The sequence below is a fragment of the Aphelocoma coerulescens genome, chromosome 3 (genome assembly GCF_041296385.1).
Source record: "Aphelocoma coerulescens isolate FSJ_1873_10779 chromosome 3, UR_Acoe_1.0, whole genome shotgun sequence".
In the NCBI taxonomy this organism is placed as follows: domain Eukaryota; kingdom Metazoa; phylum Chordata; class Aves; order Passeriformes; family Corvidae; genus Aphelocoma; species Aphelocoma coerulescens.
In genome coordinates, this window is record NC_091016.1 from 53,288,530 (window position 1) to 53,312,145 (window position 23,616).

Below are 23,616 nucleotides of genomic sequence, written 5' to 3' on the forward strand. Positions count from 1 at the left end.
AAATTTTGTCAGCTGCAAAAACCCATTGGCAGGATCGCCAGAGTCTCAATAATTTGTTCCCCAGTAAGGTGGCTGTTCCCTCTGGAGTGGTATAGGTTTTCTCCTACCCTGCCCTCAGCACTATTTTGCATTCCATCATAATGGAGCAGAATTTCCAAGTAACATTTGTTTTCTATATGAAAGAGAACAAGGAAGAGCCCTATTTTTAAAGGTGCTTCAGAGCAAAGGCAGCCTCTTCTGAGACGGAGTCAACAGCTTTTGGGACAGTGGCATGGCAGAAGGAGATGCAACAGGAAGAAGGTAAACATCACTAAATAGAAATAGGTAAGTTCATAAGCTTCCTACAACCAGAGTTCCAGAAACTGATGGGAACCTCACTGGCCTATGCTGCTGCTCTTTCATTCATGTTCAACCACATCAGCAGTCTACAAAAGGCCCCATTTCACAGGCAATGGATTTACATGCTGTTAGACAAACAACACCTGTTAGATGGTTCTAATCATGAAACCGTTGTCACTCTGAATATTTTTACCACTGGATTCTAACAATTTAATGACTTAAGCTAAAATCTAAAGGTGGGAAATGGCTGTTTTAAAACATATTTTCATCATATATTACAGAGATACTTCTTTTAAATTGCTTTCTTTTAAATCTGCAAACTCTTACCTTCCACCACAACCAGGAGTCTCCCCTACAGATTCTGAAGGCAATACCCATAAAACTAACACAAATTTCTATTCCTTGAATTTACACAAACTAGCCCTTAATGAGTCTTATATGGGCTTCAGTCAATTGCATTAGAGAATCAGGATTTTAATTTTTTTTTTTCTGGGAATGCTAGCTCAAAGCTGGAAACAGTAAGCAAGCTCCTGTTTTACTCAATTCCTTTCTGGCGTGTAGTCCAGAATAGTTTAAGAGTCTAATCAGAGCAGCCACATTTAATTTTAATCCATTTTCAAAATTGCAAAGTACACAATAGAGCCTATTACAGAAACCCAGAAGCAAAATCAGTGCCTTTCTGACCCCACTCCAGAGCAGTAATGGCTAATAAATCTCTAAACAATGGTCATTTGTCAGTAGTTTGTAACTTACTACAGTAAGTAGCTACTACAGTAGCTAAGGAAAAAAAACTGTCTGCATGTATAGAGGCTTAAATATTTCAGTGGATATTTTTAAAGGCAAGCAGAGCTTTGATACAGTAATAGTTTGATTGCTTTTGTGATAGACTAGCAGCATATGGAAGCGTGACTTCCATTTCCATACGCAAGGAAAAAAACCCCAATATAGCCTTGAGCAAAACAAGGCATAAAGAAATTAAAAGGTAAACTGAAAGCTTGGTAGTAGCAAGCCAGATACTTCCCCCACTGCTCCATTAAGTTATCTTCTATTATTATATTTTGCTTAATTCAGTTCAGAGTTTTGTTTTTCCTCCTGTTCAGTGTCATGGGTTTGTCTAAGCACTGGATCTCTAAATGCAAGATCTGGGCTGCCTTCAGTAATGGGTTGGAGACGCCTTCTCCCCACCACTGGTGAATATCCAGCCATTGCCTCCCCTTTCTTTCTCATGATGTCTCTGTACTACCAGAACATAAGGGCCTGGGTTTACCCCAGAATCCTGCAATCAGGTAGATAGGCCTTTCCCCATGAACCTCTCCCAAATCCTGGCTTTCTAGAGAAAGAACCTCACATCCTGTCAAGATGGCTTCCCGAGATCCCAGTCTTGCAGTTTCCACCCCTCTAGGAATCCAGAGAGAAGTTGCTTTTCTGCCTTTGCAGCTCAGACAGGTTTTCAGTGAGAAGGCAGATGGAAGGAAGGGGAATGGCTTGGAGAGCCATCATTTCCTCCAAATTCTAGTCATGCATTGTATGGGAAGGAAGGACACATCCCCACATATGCAAAGTGACATGCCGAGAGTTTCCCACTTCCTGTCTTAAACGGAAGGGGGTAAGACAGTGTAACAGACACAGGATGTAGTCCATAAACAACTTTCCCACTTCATGATTTTTAAAATATGAAAGACATGGGAATCAGCAGACTGATCTGGAGCAAGGTGTGAAAAATTCCCCAAAAGAAGAAAGTTGCAACTAAGCCAAAGATGTGTTTCTAATCATCTCAGAATGGTTTGGTACAAAGATCTGTTTATTACCCAACAATGTGACAGTGTATATACAAATACAGTGTGGAATGTGACATTTACAGGAAATTTAAGTACATCATGCACAGACACTATTGCAATGTTATTTTAATAGTTCCATAATATTAAGCTGAATAAATATTCCTTGCTTCAAAAAATCATTTTTACTTTTACATAAAAATATATAATATTGCACTCTTTACAAGGCCAGCAGTTTTGCATATTGGTTTAGTAACAAGTGGAATTCTACTTTATAAAAAAATAAGCCTTTGTGAGCAACACCCCAAAACAGGGAGCACAAAAGCACCCCAAACCCATGATGTTTGGTCTTTTTTTCTCTTAAACAAAGCACATCACATCAGCATGAGCCAGGAAGCTTTTCAGTCTGTATTTGGACCTTACATTAACATTTAGACAGAGAAAAATATGAAGCCATCCCATACAATGCTGCTACAATAATATGCAGTTTAAAATTCAATCCATATAGTATGCAGCCACTTGCTTAACTGAACCAATGATGAGCCTTTGTGTCATGAACTATGAGAACATTTTTCTTAATTTTTTCTAGTTTGAAAAGTTCTTCAACCAGGAAGTCTCAAGAATTTCTGAAGACTATTTGGAATTTTCAAAAGAAGTGTGAAGACTGCTTGTGTGTGTGCGCGTCACCTTCGTCACAACCTGACAATTTCACATAAAGTGTTCTGAAAGCAGATGAGCTTTAAACATGAGAAGATACAGCAGTTTGAATGGCAATAGCAGAAGATGTCAGAGATGAAAAAGCAAAGCAATTTAAAAGGAAAATGTAACTACATCAGACTTGAATAGCATTCTTGCTTTACCATTCACATGACGAGTAGGCACTCACTCACGGTGTCAGGTTTAGAGGTCTTCTAATCCATCAGCTGAAATACTAATTTTTCATCTGGCCTAAGAATTCAAATTTGTTAAGCCTTTCACAATAGAGGCTTATTTTTTCCCCCTCATAAAATAGCACCCAGGAATACACAACGAATTTGCACAGTGTATCTGTGTAAACCTTTCCAAATCATCTGACGCTCATGAACATTGATTATTCAAGCAGTTAGATTCAAACATTTTACAGTGTATTGAACCTCAATGACACTAGAGCAGGAGCACATCTATGCCTTCTTTAACACCTCTTTTCAGAGTTCTGGAAGAAAAGGTCTGTGTGTACATAATAGATGTTCTTCCACAGAACTGCGATAGCCAACTATCACAAAGTTAGGCAGTTCACAATGCACTGGGATCTAACCAGTGTGTTTCATGATGCCATGAGGTGTCTACCCATCACTAAGACAAATATTTTACTTTCATCTGTTGCAAAGACTATTACGTTAACAGAGAAGATGGCAAAAATTACAAATATAAAGATAACAGAAATTTGATGTTTAGCATTACAATACCATAAATGGTGCAAAAAGCACCTACTAGGTTCTTTGCTTCTCAAAAAAAGCAATTTTAAGTGGTCGTTGATTTTTAAGTTTTGGATTGCTTATCCTGGAGCTAACCATACCACACTCAACTAATCAGATATACATATGCTGACATTTGAATAGATATTTACAGAATTGATGCCGCTGATATTTTACAAAAATGAAGAGGGGGAAATAAGCATAATCAATTTTTTTTAAATACTTCTGTGCAAGAAGTGATTTAAAAAAATATTGTTGGTGTTTTATATTGCAGCATTGAGCATTTATTAGTCACTTTGCTGGCATTGGATAATATGACCAGAGCTTCCTGCCGACCTGGATATGCTTCAAGTTTGTGCATGCACATATGAAATCTTACAACCACCTTAGGCTGCTCTTTTAAAAACACCCCTTCTATTCAGTCATTCTAGAGACATTCAAAGTACTTCAAAGTCCAGTTAAATAAGAGATCCTTTAATCTTGGATTAAAGTGCATCAGAGACATGAGTTAGCAGCAGACCCAGTGTCACCCAGCTGCGTAGCTGCTGAGGAAGGAGTAGAACATGGGCAGCTTCAAGCGCTGCTGGTCCTTGCGGCACCAGGCGATGACATTCCCATCACTGTTAGCTGTGAACAAGTGATGGCCGTCGCAGGAAAACGTAAGGCTGCAAAACAAGAAAAGAGTCTATACCAGATGTGGCTATTTATAGTGCTAGAAGACATTAAAAGCCCGTGAGAGTTCAGCCAACAAAGACCAGCTGTCAGGGGAGGCTCAGAGCCTACATTAGCGTAGCAATGTTTGCATTTACCTGCTTATCCATTCGTACCCAAACTGGCTGAACTACAGCTCTGGCCAGCGCTTCAACATCCCCTGTGGTTTAACACTCGTTTCTTTGCAGTGTCAGAAAAAAGGGCAGGATCAGGAGCAAAATCCTACCCTCTTCCCCTCTGTTCCTGAAAGGAAGGATTTTCTACAACAGAGCTCAGTGCCCTCTCAACTTGCTTTGCTGACAAAGGCAGAAACTAAATCTATCAGATTTCATGGCACAGCACAGGACTTTTGTTCAGATGGGCATTTCTTGAGCCATAAACAGGGCTAGTAAAGCCCATTACCCTTGCCATGGGTAATGTCAGAGAGCATGAAGGTCAGCATCCATTTTCTGTCACATTTAAGCAGGAAACTTTAAATTATTCAATAGGTACTAAATCATTATCAACAAGCTTTGTGAAATATGCTGCTCAAAGGAAGTAAAAAAGACAGTAACTGCTATATTTTTAATTTCTAAAAAAAATTGTAGCTTGGATTTTAAATGGTATTTCACCATTTAAATGGTATTTCACCAACAGTCAAAACAAAATTTTTCAGTCATTTGTTACTATGCTAACATTAAGATGATAAAATTTTGGCATAACTCTAAGACCTCTGTGCAGACTACTGTACCACTGGGGATATCAAAGACTCGATCCTTTGTGTTCTGAAAACGCTTTCACACAAGAATTCTGCTAACATAAATCAAGGGGACTTAGAGAAAACTAACCACACAAGCACTCCAAAATGGCAGCTTCCAGGCTACTCTGAGTCTACCCCTTTCTCCACCATTTCCCTCCAGTATGAGAAAAGAGGGTGAGGGAAAAGGCAGTACTTTCATTAAATTTTGAGGAATAAACACTCTGTCTATTTAAGTCTGACAAAGTTAAGCTAATCTTATTTTAATGCAGATTCTGAGGAAAAATATTAAATTTAAAAACAAGTGGAATAGCTTTTGTTCCGTTTTCAAGGGAATCCTGCTAATTTCCATCTGCCAGCAGCAGAAGCTAGCTATTACTGTCATTACAAATACAGTACACTTGTGCTCACTTTGCTTTCATGAATAATTAGTAGGTTTGTATTACTCTTTTTAGACATGGGTGTTTACCTCCTATTTTCATGTTCAACACTCAAGACTATTTTGTTGTGGGTTTGCTTTGTTTGTGGGTTTGGCTTTTTTTCCCCCCAAAGAGAAAAATGCATTCATTGTATACTTAAGATCTTTTTACCTTACAATAGGTTTGGCTGACTTTGAAAATGTTATTTCTCGTACTGGCTTCAAGTCCCACGTACTCCACAGTCTGAAAGAAAGAGGCATTTTTCTTCACACTTGCTTTTACAAATATTTCAGTGATAAACAATCTATTTAGCAACTGCGAAGACTGGGAGCTGAGTAACAGCTTGTCCACATTCTTTAAAGCCAAATACCAGCATGATGTTTGGCTACATGCTCTCAAACTGTGAGCCCAAGTTATAGAGCATTTTAATAAATAAACATTTCAAATGCTTACCTTACAACTCCATTTTCAAGGCCCCCTGCAATCACATTGACAGACACACCTTCGGGCTGGTTAGAGAAAGCAACAGAGCAAATACTTTCCCTGCAGTGCACGTGTCCAACAAGATCACCATTAACTGTCCAAAGTCTCAAATCACTGCCTCCTCCAACTGCAACAAAACATAGCATGGGAGTATTAAAAAAATAAATCTAGATCACAGTTAAGTCTGTAATACTTAAATATTCTGTGCAAAGAATTCAGCTTCTTGAGAGTTCATAAGGTTTAAATGACTGAGTGATGTCTGCAATTACTTCTCTCTCTCTGTGACAGGAAGCACACAAACCACCAAGCCACTGCAGTGATTTAGAAGCCATCACACCATATTTATAGAACATTTTACTTACAAAACACTATGTGAATTTACTTTTAATGACCAATTTTCATGTACTAACAGTGAAGGCACTAAGATGGAATTCATACTAGCTATTTAAGCAGTTGATTCTCATACCTTACCTTGCATTTTAAGCAAAACACTTGAAAAATAACCAAGTAAGAGAACTGCTTGCTATCTGGCATTATTTGATTCTGTCAAAGAACTAATAACCCAATTACTGCTTTTGTCTTAAAAGGAAATGTAATGTTCCCTTACTAATTAAAGAATACAGTGCTTTTCAGGAAAAAAAATTAATTTGTGAGCTATAGAAATAGACTTGAAAGTCTCCAAGTAAGTTTAAAAATCTAAATATTAGGTTTCTGAAACTGCCAGAATAATGTCCCCTTGCCCATGCTCTGTAATACACTGTACTCCCCTGAAAAACTTTTGACAACAAACCTCTGTTAAAATGAACACAGCCAACATCACAAAAGTGTGAGTCTCCCAGGAATCTTTGAAATTTCAAGTCTCTTTATAAAGAGACAAGCTGTTGGCCTTCATATCTCTACATTAAATTCAAACACCTGCCTAATCACTTCTGGAAAAATTTGTATGCTACTATGTAAAAAAAAAAGCAAAATATTGCTCCTGTATGACTGAAAGAATCCTCAGATGATTAATACATACTCAGTAACTAATTTAATTACAAGTCTCATGATTTATTTGGTCTGCAAGTCAAAACAGCTCTCTTGACTGACAAATATACCTGAATCACAAACTGTTGCAATATCACCAGTGGTTTCACTAGCTGAAACTGCAGTCACAGGACTCTTGTGTCCAGCCAGACTCTGGACATAGCACAGCCTGAAGGAAACAAAGGGAACAAGCCTAAATTTCAGACTCAAATGCAGAAAAGGTCCTTTGAGGAAAATATTAAAAAGAGTTACATTAATTTCAATCAACATTTTGCTCAACTATGATATTTTTCATATTCACTATAAAATTTTAGCACCTTTTATGAGAAAAAACAGTAAGGGTTTGACTTCACAATAAGATATACACAGAAAAAAATTCAATTTCAAAAGGGCAAAGATACCCAAGAGTGGGAAAACCGGCATTTATAAGAAAGCTACGGAAGGAGTTACATATAAACTTGTACCTGTTCAAATCCCATATGATGCAGGTTCCATCTTTGCTGACACTTATCATTATACTGTATGGCTTGCACACAAACAAGCTTGTTATTTCTGCTGTGTGTCCATACAGATGGACTTGTGACTCCATTTCTATCTCTGAAGGCTGAAAAACAGCAAGATAAAACAAAATCTCATGAAAAAGAAAATTAATGTCTCTTTCTTTTAAAAAGATAAGCCTAGTTTAATTTGTCAATTTCAAAGGATGGTTCCCATTGCTTTTAATATCATTTTAGCAACTATGTTCATGCTTTATTATGTTTAACACTGACAAGACACAGACATCATTAACGTTCAATTTCTTGCTTCCAGTGCTTTAGCCTCAGCAAATATATTGATGTGATCCAATGAACTGAAATGAAAAACTGCTGTAGTTCCAACTCAATTACACACCTGGAAGTCGGCTAATTTGTTTTCTGCAAGACTGATCTTTCCATACAACAGGGAAATGACAGGGAAATATTTTAGCATCTAGTGGAAGCACTTGGAAACATAAAAGGAAAACCCAGCTCAGAAGTTGTCACTCTCTGAACAGCAAATTACACTAGGAATTCCTCAAGTTGGTGCCAAGTTCTTCAGTGATACCAAGTTGGAAAAACATGCAGGAAGTCAAGTTTAAATATAGAAATTGCTAGGCAAAAATTAAAGCAGCAAAATTTAACACCAAACTACACTTTTTATTCAAGTTATATATTTGAAATTATTCAAACTTCCTGAAAACTGGCTAAGTTGAAAGAGCTGCTTAATCACAGTGCTAATGCTTTATTTAAGACAACTTGCTGTACAGAGATTAGAATAATCTTTGTAAAGGAAGAGAACAGTTTTCTGCTTCTTTCCTCACACGTCAGAGCACATCATCTGCATTTTTGTACGAAGGTACAGGATGCCTACCTACAGCAGGTCTACAAAAAAACCTTGGAAGTTCAAACAGACAAGATAAAAGTACACATATGCTCAACTCACAGGTTGTAGAAAATTTACATGTCTTTGCACAAAATATAATCTGTGTAATACTGAAAAAGGCAATGCACTGTCTGAGAAAAAGAAAGACCTGCTAGTTTGCTCTTGCTACTGAGCATCTCATCCATGTAAGGCATTTATGAAAGTACCCAGGTGTCATTCTCAATGACACCTCACATATAAAAATCCTTCTTTAATCCTTTCTCAGTTAAGAGAAAAAAAATTACCAAAATTTTCTATAACAGCAACAAACAAGACTTGTGTTTTTATGAAGAACTGATTTTGATAACCCTTTTACTGTGCTCCTGCCACTTCCTTTAAAGCATTAACACTTGATCTGCATTTCAACACTTGAACTGAAAGCAGCACCCACCTTTAGCAGCTTCTCTCTACCGTACTAATAGCAATGGTTTATTGATTCTTATTGTGACAACACTGCAATGAGACAAGCTGGAATTCTAACACCAACTGTATTAAAAGTTATATTAAGTTCTTATATTAAGTTATGAAATAGGTGTTTCTCATGCCTGAAGTCTTGTTCCGTTCTTACTTCCCTCCTGTTTTTAGGTGAGAACCCCTACAATGGTATCTAGAAGTGGGAACACCTGCATGTATGTGCCTACCTTTAAACAGCAGCTCTTTCTGCCTACAGCACTCAAGTGGGGAACTGAAATGATCACTTCCCAGTTTTACTCAAACAAGTCCCTCAAGAGCACTCTGTTTGCAAGACGCCTCTAAGAGTCAGCAAGTGAAGGCTGAAGTAATATGTACAACCAGACACCTGTGGCTGAAGGTGTCATGCAGGTGTCACTTTTTGTCAACACAGATCACAGTGCCAAAGCAGTACTTCACGGGGTTTTGACCATCATAAGGCAAGGAAAAACAGAGCACATGTTGAAGCACAACATGGAGGCATTTTTTTAATTCTGACAGCATGCCTTTGAGTTCCCATATCCAATTTACATGATACCTATTTCATGCCCATGCATTGCATTTATACAAATGTGAAACAGGGCAAAATATTCATGTTTCAAGTACTGCATTGAAACAAATTGTTCACTTTATCGCTGATCAGCTGACAAGATGGATACAGAGCAGATGTCAGGAAGCACATTTGCATTCCCTGCAGCCCTGACTTGGGTAACTGACTCAACAACAGGAGCTACAAAATTGACACAAGGTCCCTCTGCCTGGGGCACATAAAACTGTCAGTGCTGAGAAATTCAGCAAAAATGGTCTCAAAGAACATCATCTGTGCAGATGAACAAAAATCACTTGTTTCTAGGAAGCAGAAGGAACTCAAGAATCATAACCCCACTAACTAGAGTTTCTTTTCAGCTTTGCAGGAGGCAAGTATATTTAATTTCTACTTTAAAAAAAAATTAACTGGAATCCAAGTCTCAGTACAGATTATTTACAAATTCACTATTCTGGTGAGCAGTTAAGGTGCCTGCCTTAAGATCCAACTAACTAAAGCTTGCAGGCTTCAACCTCTACTTCATTTTCTGTACTCCGAGTGCTGCTGAGCTTAGGAAGTATGAGTGGCAGATCACCAGAAACTGGAAGAAAGCCAAGGGGAAAATTTTTTTAAAAATCACTGTGTTTATGCTCTTCTTAGTCTAAGCATCTGCTGTTTGTCACTACTGAAAACAGAAAACTGGGTAGGCATAGCAGATCATACCAAGGTTCTCTCTAGCTCATGCTAATGTAGTGATTCAAGAGCATCAAGGAGTACAATGTCACAAATGTTTGCCAATGCCTGTATCAACCTACATCTAGGAAATCAATTTAGTTCAGTTGTTGCTATGGGTAATCCTGCAGACACACCTAAAATGAGCTGTTAGGAAAGTTGCCTACTCTTTGTTAAAACTATGGAGAATAGAAGTTACTGCTAAAGAAAGTATGAAAGCTTCAGGTGGAAGCTTCAAAACTCAGAATCAGATTTTTAATTTGGAGTTCTATTTATGCTATTTTTTTCTATTTATACCATGATTATTAGCAAACAGTATCAAGGGAATTTCTACTATTTTCAGTATTTTCCACTAACAGATTAAGTTATGTAATTTACTGTCTCCCTTCCCTACTCACAGCTTTTCCCCTTGGAGAACATGACAAAGTAAAGAGGCTGGTGGTTAATACATGCACTGTCTGAGAATTCATCCTGGCTCTCTGTAGTTCAAGTGCCTTCTGCACTTGAATGATTATTTACTTTGGGGAAGTGCATTCTGTAGTTTCAGTTAAAACATTGAAAGGCTCTGTCTCCTTCAGAGAAAAAGTTGCTCCTTAATGCAGGGAGCTTCACTGTGGCAGAGACCTTCAATTCCAAGCCCTGGCCTGAACACAGTCAGAGCTGTACATGTTGTACACTCAGGTGATGAGGGCTGTTATTGTAAACAACAGCTTAAGAAAAACACACAAATGTGCTGAGAGGTCAGAAGAGCCTTTAAAAATAAATACTAAAAATGCATGTAATTTTTTTAGCAATTATCCAGAATATGTCTCTTTTTCTCATTTTTTCCTCTTAGAAAAAAGACTGTAATAGTGAATACACCTAAATCCCTAATTATGAATTCTATCTAATGCAACTTACCGTACTGCTAGTGAATCTGTTCATGTATGCTGTGATGACACCGGATTTACTACCTGTGAACAGCTGACAACTGTCTGGCACCCAAGCACAACTTGTTACCTTGAAAAGACAAACAAAGCCAGAAAAAATTGAAATAGAAAAACTATTCTAACTGCTGTTTTCATTATGGCACAGCATTTGGTCAAACTGATTCTTGATTAGTTATCCTAAGAAAAGCTATGTAAAACACCTAAAAAAACTAAAGAAATCCAAGGGCTAAAATACAGCTGCTCTACATCATATTTGTTACTATGTCAGAAACAAAGTGAAGAGAGAGTTCTATGCAGCCTAGAATTCACAGCTAAAGAGCAGTGAACTAGAGCAGACTTCAAGATCTGCAACTACATCAGCCAACAAAAATCTTTTTGGCAGCATTTTACCGCTCACTGGCATATGATGGAGATAATGCTGCATTCCCTAGCAATCTTTTAGACAATCTTTTTCAAATGGATCCTAAACTATAGTGGAGTTGTTCTTCTAACATGAAGCACCTGTATTTTTTTTTCTGTATTGATTTTTTTGGGGACAGAACTTAAACTTTTTTAAGTCCACAGCAATATTCTATAGGAAGGAAAATCTACAAAAATCGAACAAATTCAAAAGGAATCTTTATCTAGTACAGGAAAACAACCAGGAACAAGATACAGTGGAGCCATAAGGAACACATTCCAGAGGAAATAAAATGATTAAAAGGAGTTGTGATTGGATGCTCATCTCCAAAAAAAGCTAAAGCAAGAGTACCTACTGCTGCCAAGTCAAGCCACTAAAACTACCAGTATTAAATTGAAGAGCAAAGGAATGACTTCTTTTTACCTGATGGAGCTGTGAGCTCTGTATAAAATTCACTGGAGGTTCACTTTGCTTGCTTTTCAGTCGTAAAATGTTATCGGCATATCCCCAGCTCAGGATCGCTGACCACTGAATGTCAGTGCTGTGCATGCTCCTCACGCCTGAAGGACGGCACATAAGATGTGTCACGTGCAGCAAGACTCAATCACTTTAACAGTCAACAACAAAAGTCTCAGGTGCACATTTTATCCACAAGCTAAAGTACAAAACCCTCCCAAGTTTCAAAATAAGATATTTTCCATTAGGCTACATAATCTGTAATGTATTATAAACAAACACAGTTTTCAGAGACCGAATGAACATTTGGTCTTCTCCAAAGACAGTTTGCAACCTGGACAAAACTTTTTTGCAGAAGCATTGCATCTCTTGAGAACAGAGAAGAGGGGAAGAGGCAGACAATACTTCCCAGCTAGAGAAATAATTGGTCATAACTCCAAGGAAAATGTTACTTGTTTTTGTTGATTAAATGTGATTTTCTTTTGGAAAACCTACACTAGAATATGCTACCAAGAAAACAGAAGAGATTGTGAGAACCTGTTTGTATATTCTCAACAAGAATCCCTCCAAGAAGTTTAACTGAAAGCAGAAGATCCTTCACCTCTGCCTTTTTACTGCTAACTTTTCTCATTGTCTGCCTCTAAAATCCATTTCCTAAGTTTTCCTTTCTGTTGCCACAGGAGTTTTTTCAGCTATTCTTCAGTTCTTGGACTCAATCTGCTGGCAAGTTCTAAAATTAAATCCTCATGCTTCAGTCACTTCAATGAAAAATATGAACTTAATTACAGATTGCCTCTACTGTAGTTTTGAAAATTACAAGTAAAATCCACCCTCCAGTAAAGATACCACACACGCGGCGGATGTTAATGGAATTATAAACTAATCTTTGGCAAAAGCAACTAAACTTAGAACAATAGTAGCATTAGATTTAATTTTTCCATGGCTCATTTCACATATATTGTGCATATAGAGAATAAGCACAAATTCATACCTTGCTCCTTGCTATATATCATCAAAAGGCAAAACTTGCTGGACAAACCACAGATAGCTTTAGTTGGTAAAGCTTGGAGAGAGCCAAACCTTTCTCCATGTGGTTGGCTAAAGCAGACAACAGGGTCTGGAGCACTTGGGGAACCAACGTATTCTCCCCATTTCAAGCCTTTTATCCATGGTAATGGACTCTAAAACAAGCACAGATAAGGTTCAAAATTATAGAAGTTTCAGAAGAAAATAATTTCATTAGTAATGGAGAATGATTCATGTCACTTTCCTGTAAACAATCACATGGTAAGGATAGCTGAAGTATTTATTCTAAAACCAATAGAAAGATGAGTTCAAAGCACTGCAGTACCATCAGTTAAACTGTTAACTTTAAGGTAGTTCTACTACCTCTTTAAAGGCATAGGCAGCAAGCTTCTAGTTCAGGTAGTTTAGTGAAAAATACAGATTTCTCTAAATCCAAGGATTCAGTTTCTGACTGGACTTTGGCAAAAATAAGTGTTTGAAGTGAAGAAAGTTTAATTATCCTACTGGCAGTAAAAAAGCTGAGGATGGAAGAAAGCACAGTAAGTGTTCGCCTGCTATAGGTCTGCACATAGATTCCACAATTCATCACTGAAAGTATAAAACTGGTTAAGTGAAATGCTTTCCAACACCTATTTGGCAAAACCAAGATAAACTCAGATCTCAGTTTACACAAAATATCACAAATCCATGAAAGTAATTTTCACTATCACTTACAAATTTTGTGTATTTTCTTTACAGTACTATATAGCAAGTAGCACTTTTAGGGAGAAAATTCTAAACCAAGGATACACGGTACAATAATTACAGCATATGAATAGTAATTAAACCATCTTGCAACTGAAAATTACATACTGGATAGATTATTTCTTTAGTGTGTTCTCTGGTTTCTCTGAAAGCAAACTGCACTAGTAATCCCATGGCAGCAGGAAGTTCTCCTTCCATGATAAGCCTGGATCCAGGTCTACTAACATGTGCTGCATGGAACAGCTGGCGAGGCGTTTGCCCATATGTTTTTATCATTGTTTCAAGGGCTCTTCTCTGAACAGGATCTTCAACAGCAGAAACATCCATCCCAAAATAGGTCTACAGGGAAAAAAGAAAGGGGATGGGCAAGAATAAGATTGTCAGGTTTGTCTTTGGGAAAGATTTTGCAACACGTACACACAAATTCAGAGGCATAATATTCAGTTGTTTGCTTAAGGTGTGGACCAGAAGCCATCCCACAGTGACTGTGATGATGAAAGAGCCACTGAGAACAGTAACCTTGTCATGTCCTCTTCATTGGAATAAACTACCACTTTAAGGATTATCATATAAGCTGCTCCTACATATATGCCATGACTAATTTCTGTCAAAAAGGTTTTCTTTGAGACCTTTACCAATCTGCAAAACTGGAAGGGTTGCTGATGATAAACAAAAGAATTGGAAAGAACTGGAGAAGTTTATTTCCTTTACCTCTTTTTAATGAGCATATTAAAGCTCTCTTTTGAGCTAAGGAAGGAGAAAGAAACCTCATACTTCAAGAAAGTGGAAATTATTTCCTTCTACTTGTCTTTTTCATGCCTCTCCAATTGTGCACCACACACTTTTCCTCAGTCACACCAAAGGCCTTGACTTTTCACTTTAAAAAATGATGAGGACACAATCTTAACATTTGAAACTCAGGATACTAACCTAATCAATATTTAAGAACAAAAAGAGGGAAAGAAAGGGAAGTATTCAGATGGATACTTGAAAAAGCCATCACTGCCAAACCACTACTGTTTTATTCGCTTTTCCAGCCATAAACAAACACTAAAAACACAAAACATTTAATGCATTTAAAACCAGGACTACCTGCTGAGCAAACCTTGTGATATTAAGGATTGAAGCTAAAAAATACAATCCAAGATATCCATGTTACAATTAAGTAGTGAAACCCTGGAAGTCTTTACATTAAAAGAAGACTTATTTGAAATTAAATTTACTGTAGAGAAAAATGCTCATTAGAGGGACAGAACACAAGACAAACATGAAGTAAAACACAGTGAGCCTAGGACAATCAGAACAATTTTAATCCTATCAAAAGCTGCAGCACCACCTGCCTAAATTAAAGGCTTTTGAATTAGGCAGAAGCAGATACACACAGTTAAAATAATCAGACTACTGCAAACCACTGCAAACAACTATCCACAGGGTTTAACCCCCAGACCTGATCACCCCCCACACCTAGCTCAAGGCAAGAAAGGGGAACAACAATTCACCAAGTCTCACAATACTCCCTGGGATCTTACAGTTTGACATTGAAATAGTTAAAGCCTTTTCTTATTCTACAGTACTTCATGAGGAAGGGATCTTGTTTTCCAAGTAAGTCAGACAAAACTCTCCCTCATTACTAAGGACACTGAACGTTACTAAGGACAATGAACAAACAAATACTTACTGCAGGATGAAAGACATTAATAGCCTGAACAGAGGCCTTGCCTTTTTGCTTATAACCAAACACCAAGTCAATCCAGTGACAGATTGTCTGGGAAACATGATCAGACTCCAAAGCCTGACGATGAATCAAGATGAACAGACGAGGATCATTACGGGCCCAAGGTGGAAGATTGACATGGTTAACTCTGTCACCATTTTGACGCACTCCAAAATCAAAACCTAGGATCAGGGGAGCGAATAATCCAACATTTTAGTTGACGGTAACTTCAAAAAGGTCTATAGGGTTGTACAAAATTAAATGATTAAGCACAGTGATTAACAATCAACAAAGCAGCATCATTACCAAGTCCCTCCAAAACACATTCAGCTGTACATACTCATTCAAATGGAAAAATGAGAAAACAGCGAACTCCTTTGCCCCACTGACAAAATTAGGGAAAAACTTAGCTTAACTCCCACATAGCAGCTTTTTTAGCATATCCCACCAATTTGTGCCAGATTTCTCCCATACATCTACAGCTTAGCATATTCAGCCAAGGGATATAAATGTTCTCAGTTTCAACCCATATGCTCAATCATACAACTCTTTTGGGTATATAGTTTTGTTGTCCTCTTAGTATACCTTCTCTGTTAACTAGAAAGTCGGGAAGGTAGAAAAATTCTGGTATCAGCTCCTTTACGTCAGTCATTGATTCATACGAAGAGAGCCGCCAGGTTGTATTGGTAGAGTGAAAAGTTCTGTCTGGGATGTCAAAACTTTGATCTGTAAAGAAATCCAAACTCAATTGTTACATTGATGATGGACACTAACAGTTGCACATCTGCAACTTCACATAGTTAACTACTCTCCAGTTAGCTGAGAACATTTAGAATTCTCTTATCTCAATTGCTTTGTGTTACACATGGACTGCAAGTCAAATAAAGGTCAGATTTTTATGCTATAGAAACAAAGGTATAAACATCAGAACAGCTTTATGGTCTAGCTTGATAATTTCAGGAATGGATCTACTGTTAAAGCATACCAGATTAAATTTTACTGAGCTCAGCTGTTTGGAACTGAAAAATTATGCTAAATAGGGCAAAATACAGCAATCATGAGTCATTGGAACAAGGCCCAGATGTGAAAGGGAAGTGCAAGCAAATGTAACCTTACCTTGATAAGCTAAAAACATTTTAGTAAAAGGTGGCAACCTAACTAGGAAATGAAGCACAGTTCCACTGTTAGAATAATGAGATCCATAGTGATACGGTTGTACAGGGGGCATTGGATCATCCTCTCGTGCTCCTTTACGGTACTCTTCTTCTAAATACTAGAAAAATAGTAGAGAAAAAAAAAAGAAAATCACAAACCTCCTCCTTAGATGCATTCCAACAACAAAAATAAGAGCTTGCCTAAATTGTTTAGGAATAAACTCTCAAACTTTTCAGGAACATACATTTAAAAGTGATTTGGAATCAAATACACTTTTAAATGTCTTAAGACACACAATCATTTATACAATCCAGTTAGGTATTGAAGTCTTTAGCCAATTTAAATGACCTATTTTCCACTATTTATTACTTTCACTTTTCCCCACTCCCCCCTCTTGTTTTCTAACACAGCAGAGTCATGGAAAAACAGTATTTGCAAATAATACACTAGACCATGGTGACACAGACAAGTTTGAAAGTCCAGCTGCAGATGCTTTAATTCCCCAGTATGTTGCTATTTCCTACAGCCTTTAATACATGTTAAAGAGAAAAAAAAAAATCAAAAAGCATCATTATCATAGTAGGGCATGTTAAAATAACAGAGTATGTGAGGGAAAACAGCCTGTTATCAAACAGAACAAATAGCTACAAATTCCACCAAAGTAATGTCAAGTAAACAGCAATAAATTATCTTCCTGATCTTTAGGGTTCTTTAAATGTACACATGTTCTGATATGAGACAGTACCCATTTAAATTCCTCAACAGTATCACAAGGATAGACTAAACTGATTTATGATTTTGGGTACAGGAACAAACACAAGTTCCAAGCATGTTATAAAACAATTCCCAGGAAATTCCCAGTTTCCTGGAAATAAGAGTTCTGTAGCCAGGAAATACTGTATTTGTGGTTTATTCTTCCCCAATAAATATACATTACAGAAACTAAAGCCACTGTGTCATTTATACATGGGACAAAGGCAAGAAGAAAAAGTTATCCAAATTACCTTGTAAGTATCCACATAACGATCCTCTTTTTCTTTAGACTGCACAGCTATTGGTTTGACCAGGTTTCTGCAACAGAAGCAGTACTGATATGTTGTAATTTTTATTACAATATTAACACAGATAATTTAATAATACAATATTAAGAATAATGACTTTAATATAATGAAGAGGACAAGGAAAACATAACATTTTTCATGAAAGTTCAGAAAAGAAAAAAGCAACTTTTAGTTAGTGCTAAAGGGAAACTCAGATCCACAGCACAGTAACAGGCAAGCAAATGCCAAGTGCCTCAGTCAAATCAGGGGCCTCCTGTAAAGGCAGACTTAGGGCACACAAATGTTAAATCAGCTTAACAGAAATTTATTAGGGTGGGACAATTCACTCAAATCCATTCACAATGAAGACTGATTTGTAACTGCCCAAGTATTTTACAATATTATTTCCTTTTCTATTTAATTTTTGCTAATTGGCCAGGAAGTCTGTAATCATATGACTTTAAACACACAGCTTCTATGTTAAATCTGTGAACTATACATATCCTATTAGGACAATGTAAGTCCAATACATTCTATTTGCATCTACACACCTGTTTTATTTCAATATCCCAGGCAAAGCAGCCACTTACTGTAAAAGCCCAAGTTATTACAGATGAAGCTTGTCCCTGAATAGTTCCATTTGTGTGTGTGTGCAGTTTAGTACAACAAAGCTAAAAAGCTATATCGGGTGATCAGTAAAAGTATTTGCAAAAAAAGGGTTTCAAGCATTTCATATTACCTATATACCGAGGGATCATTTAGGTCCAGCGTTTCATTGGTGTAGTCAGAAAGTATAAAAGGAAATACTGGATATTGCATGAGATCATTGAAGGAACGGCCCGCATGTTTGTTTAAATGAGTCAGATATTCAAAGTTAGTAATCTGTCCTGTGCACCACAGGTGGGTCAAAGCAGTAATGTTTCCATATTCCAAAAGGTTAGGCAAATTGTTAGTCAAGATGTTGTGGTACACATCATCACGGACCTAGAAGGAAATACCATACCTTTAATCACACAATTTAAAAGGTTAAAACTATCAAGACTAAGTTTCTCTCATTTTACACATTTCCAGATATCTGCTGTAATAGAATAATGTCTGGTATTATTAAGATTCTTTAATGTCTTACTGTATCAGAGATGTGTTTTACAACATGCCTATGATTGTCTAGAAGTTTAGCTGAGAAGTTCTTTCGAAGGTATTAGGCAGAATTTAATTAGACAGCAACAGTCCATGCAACAGGTCTCTTTAAAAACTAAGGCATGAATATACATATTATAAAGACACAGCAAAATGCTTTGGTGCATTACTCTGCATTGGTGCACAGTACCTTTGTATTATCAAAAGCCAAGAGTAAAGTTCTGCCATTTGTTAGAAAGATTTCCACAGCATTGTCTCTTAACTGCCACCAGCGCTTATGAACTTCCTTAATTTCCTCATAGGTCCAAGAAAATGATGCTGGTTCAGTTTCTCCATGAAAACTCTGTAGAATTTGCAATTGAAAAAGTAATTTTAAATAGTGGATTTTCCAAACAAGAAACCCTTCAATGCAGCCAGTTTATAACAATACAGCATATCATAAGGCAAACTTCAATTTTAATGCAATGCTTTAATACTTCGTTGTGATTTTCTTTTGCTACTTTCCCCATCCTCCACTCTCCTCAAGGCAGTGGGTAGAATATCACTAATGCTCCTCAGCTGCTCCAGTTCCCTATCCAGCACTAGCAAGCAATGCCACATTTTCACTGGCCCTTAAGCTAAAATATTGGACAGCCAATCAGAGCAAGCAAAGCTTTGTCGTGAATCCCAGCTCTGACAGTTCTGTGAAGGACAAAGCAGCTGGTAGCATCCTAAACCACAGGAGCTGTCTGTTTAGTAGATGCAAGGAAGAGCTCTGTAAAAGCAGTTTAAATCTTTCAGGAATGCAAGCCATATCTTGATTACTTTTACATGTCTGTTGGATGTATAAACAATTAACACATCAGAAGGATTAGGTCAGTTCCCATTTCCTTCATGAAATAGTCCTCTTGAATAAGGGAAGAGCTGGAACATCATATACAATGTAAAAGTCAAGATTCAGATGCTGTGGAGCACAGCACAATTCATAAACTTTTGAGTTTCTGCACTTCATAGTGTTCCAGCTTCCACTAAGGCAAGTTCTCAGGTGCAGATCAAAGCAAACTCTGTGCATTTGCTGATGAACTCAAAGCAATGGACTGCAGGTGCAGAAGCCTCTCACATCACCCCTTCCTCATTCCCTCCCAGTCCCAGGCCCACATCTTTCCTGTTTTCTTCTATCATCACCAATTCCATAGCCAGGACTATGCAACACAAACCAAACTAATCAGTTTGGTTGGCTTTGTCCAGAGATCTCTAACTCTAGTACTACTGCCACTGAAATTGCTGAAGAAGAAAGCTACTCATGGCCATAGTCTGGAAAAATTAAAGCTGGACAACATGTTCTAACACTTACCGAATTTTCAATTGTGTCTGAAGCATTATCTTCTACAAAATACATGCCACATTTTCCTACAGCAAAAAAGTTATAAAAACGTACATGATATTCCACAATGCATCTTTGGGTTATACAAACAGCATTCAAGAGTTAAGAATGCTAAGAATAGCACCTGGGGCAAGACAGTACTTAACAGAAATACAATTTATCATTCCACATCTTTTAGCAAGTGGTCTGCAGATCTTAAAACTCAATGTCAGTTCAAACAGCACTCATGCAAACAGTAAAGAATAAAGGCAAAATTGACATATGAAGTACATAATCCACAAGAAGGCAGGCAACAGCTCAATTACTTAAAAAAACTAGCCAGGTTTATATATACAGCAGAATCTTACACCAAAAAAATATTTATAAAGACTGAAAATTCTACTTACCTAGCAACAGTTCACCAGCAGTCTCTCTAGAAGGTGCTACACTTACACATCTTCTATTAACTCTGAAACATTTCAAAGTGGAAATGCTTATGGATTATGGTAATGTCTATCCTTATAGAGTTATGTACCTTTCAGCAGACCTAAAACCGACCTAAAGTGTGGTTTTGTCGAGGCAGACATAAAAGCACACACTAGTCATAATCCATAGTCAAGAGAGGTAGAAAGATTTTTTATTTTCTCTACTGCTATTCTTATAGCTTTTCACAGATGCTGTGGCCTAATTGAGATTGGCTGCTTAGCAAACAATGACAAGGCTGTCTAACAAACAATGACCATTCAGGCAGTAAAATAATTAGCTATACAAGCAAAAACATAGTTGCTACATATTATCCACAAGTTCTTCCTTGTACACTCTCAATGTCCTATAACAAGAACATCCTCCCCTTGTGTCCAGAACATCTTCTCTCATTGACTATCTTCTTGGCCTTCTCTGTGGATTTCACTAAAACTGCAGAATTTCACTATAATATTCTCATGGGTAAATTCTTACTGGCTTCAGGTCTGACTCTGTGAGATTGTCAGTCCAGATGTCAATCTCTTCACTAAAGCCAACAGCCTCCAAGGTTACAGCTGAAGAAAAACTGTCCAACGTGACTAATGGTTCATATCCCAAAGAGGAAAAGAAAATAGGACCTCAACTTTCTAGACTTGCTCATTAGTCTATTTTGCATGTATATTTCTTTGGATGTGTTTTAGGCTGTATTAACAGGTGGCAAATTGACACAACTGCAGAGTTGAGTAACGCAATGATAAAAAAGCAGAGAGGATGAAAACACAATTTGCTTTTGAACACTGATGGAAAGACCTACCAGATCTTAGATATCTAGGACAGTCAGTGATACTAAGTGAAAATCAGATATCCCATCAGGTTATCACACAAAAGTCCTATCCACAGCACACCAGATGGTATTTGGTAGCTCTAGTATTTTACTTTTGAGTAAAGCAAAAAGCTTACTATTTTTGACACTTGCCTCATTTCCCACTTCATTTTTAAAAAAAATGTTTATTTAGACAAAAAAGTGACAGCTGTTTCATTGGATTAGGAAAAGATAAGAAAGGGAAGCAAGTGTTATCCAAAACTTACCTTATATGTTCACTTGCAGCTTTGTCCTTTACAGTAGAGGAGTGAGAAGAATGTGTTTTGTCTTCAAATAAGTAAGACAATGGAGTTTTAATCACACCTATAAAGAAATCACAAATAATAAGGTACCAAGAGTCATTACAATTCAGACATTATACTATATCCAGCATGGAAGATGTTTTAATTACCTTCTTGTTTTTGCCTGTCTGGGAGAAGGTATTTGTTTGGAATAGTTAGGTAGCACCTCTGCAAGCGGCGCCTCTCTCTGTTTGGGCCCTCTGTTGGATCCAGTTGCCAAGAAGTTGGGTAATAGACTGGGTCATACCAGAGTGCACTGACAAAAAAAAAAAAAAGTTAGGAGTTTGGCAGCAGAGGCAGAATATGCACTTATTAATTTTGCTCTTCTTCAACTAGTAGAAAGATAGAAGTAGCACAGTAGTACACAGGACAATTATTTCTGAAAAAATACTGAGACTAAATTCTGTAGTTTATTTTCATGTACTATTCCACTGAATAACTTCTTACAAGCTTCTGCTGTAAGACTATTCTTGAAGCTACTCACTCTAATGAAAACAGCAATACAATGCATCCAACATTATTTTGAAAACTGCTGCTGCAAACATGAGATAATACTAGTTCTGCAGTGATGAAAATTAAAGTTTGGTTTGTTATCAACATTAACATCCTTTATTCTACACTATTTAGTGAACAGTGCATCTAGATGCTAATACGAGCAACATTACCCCCAAAAAAATTTTTTTACTCTATCTATGTTGGGAAAGATATGAAAACTTTAGGACACTCTTCATTTTACTGGGCACAGCAAAAAGTATATGATGAAAAAAAAACCTGTCTAAACGGCATAGAAATACTACTTGGCTACTCACCCTAAAAGATAGGGTAAAAAAAAAAATCAAGTCTTTTATAAGTCTTACTATCAGATGGCTAGCAAAAGTAATTCTAATTTTAATATCATCTCCATTTCACATGCCTCTGAGTAGCATGAGAAGCGCATGTCAGGCATCAAGTCTCTCTCACTTTTTCATCGAGATGAGAAAACTCACCGATCGTGGGTAAGCTGCTGAACAAGTTCCTGCCAATGTCTGCTGGCACTTAGCTCTGCCTTATACATTCCCCTGATGTGCTGGATTACTTTCTTCCTTTCCATTCCTTGTGACAGCGACACAGCTTGTGTGATGTCTCCAGCTATTTTAGAAATGTCTTTAGATTTTGTATCTAGACGTTGAAAGAGACTGAGGAGGAGAGTTGTGTTTTAAAATGTCAGATAAACACACTGAAAAGGGAAAGACACCAATATGCCTTATAAAATACAGTCAGTTTAGCAGTAGATATGTAGAATTCTTGTTACAGCAGATGCAGAGCAACTTAGCCTACGTGACATTCATGGATACCTTCTGCTTCTTAGCCATCAAAAAACCTACTATTTTTGGCCAAAGACAAGACAAGCCAGTCAGAAGATCAATGGTTATATATTACCATGCTTGACTAATGGATACTCATTACAGTAAAAATCTGGAGTAAGGACACTAATTTACCCCTGATTAAATCTCCTAAGCCACTGGACATAATAAAGTCTTAACACTTGTCTGTGTGGACTTGACTGAGCTGACCTTTACAGTTACTGCACTTGCCTAGTTTAAAGCACATTGTGTGTGCATCTCAAATCTGATTTTTATGGCAAAGCCTGAAATGTAAATTAATGGAAAACTCAATCTACCACAACGTACAGAAATTTACAATTACGCCAAGGAGCAGCAGTCTACATAGGTCACAGAAGTATTCAAATTGTATACTGAATACAGTATTTTATTAGTTGAAAATCAAGGTTAGTTGCAGGGACATTTAATTGCACAGACCACAGCAACAGGAGAGGTGATTGGACAGATGCAGTAGTTGTAAAATTAAGGGTGAAACGCCAAATGTGGAAAAAACCAATTCAGTATTCTGAGGTTCACACAACGCCATTTATTATGCAACCTACCAAAATGTATATGCCTGTAATATAACAGTAAA

General features: G+C 37.2%; 1 protein-coding gene across 3 annotated transcripts in view; it reads right to left on the reverse strand.

Annotated features, from left to right (window-relative positions):
- Positions 1-2,118: 2,118 nt before the first annotated feature.
- Positions 2,119-23,616, reverse strand: part of LYST (lysosomal trafficking regulator) — a 79,043-nt gene continuing 57,545 nt past the window's right edge. For all 3 annotated transcript variants that reach the window (XM_069010313.1, XM_069010311.1, XM_069010312.1), the window contains exons 34-53: positions 22,647-22,835; positions 21,771-21,916; positions 21,586-21,682; positions 20,442-20,503; positions 20,026-20,081; positions 18,883-19,035; positions 18,295-18,539; positions 17,520-17,586; positions 16,477-16,633; positions 15,946-16,086; positions 15,325-15,542; positions 13,755-13,985; positions 12,868-13,057; positions 11,844-11,980; positions 10,992-11,090; positions 7,408-7,547; positions 7,015-7,112; positions 5,888-6,044; positions 5,606-5,677; positions 2,119-4,233 (exon numbers count right to left, since the gene is read on the reverse strand). In XM_069010313.1, coding sequence (XP_068866414.1) covers positions 4,095-4,233; positions 5,606-5,677; positions 5,888-6,044; positions 7,015-7,112; positions 7,408-7,547; positions 10,992-11,090; positions 11,844-11,980; positions 12,868-13,057; positions 13,755-13,985; positions 15,325-15,542; positions 15,946-16,086; positions 16,477-16,633; positions 17,520-17,586; positions 18,295-18,539; positions 18,883-19,035; positions 20,026-20,081; positions 20,442-20,503; positions 21,586-21,682; positions 21,771-21,916; positions 22,647-22,835 — 2,794 coding nt within the window. In that variant the 3' untranslated portion in view covers positions 2,119-4,094. The remainder of the gene's footprint in view (positions 4,234-5,605; positions 5,678-5,887; positions 6,045-7,014; positions 7,113-7,407; positions 7,548-10,991; positions 11,091-11,843; positions 11,981-12,867; positions 13,058-13,754; positions 13,986-15,324; positions 15,543-15,945; positions 16,087-16,476; positions 16,634-17,519; positions 17,587-18,294; positions 18,540-18,882; positions 19,036-20,025; positions 20,082-20,441; positions 20,504-21,585; positions 21,683-21,770; positions 21,917-22,646; positions 22,836-23,616) is intronic.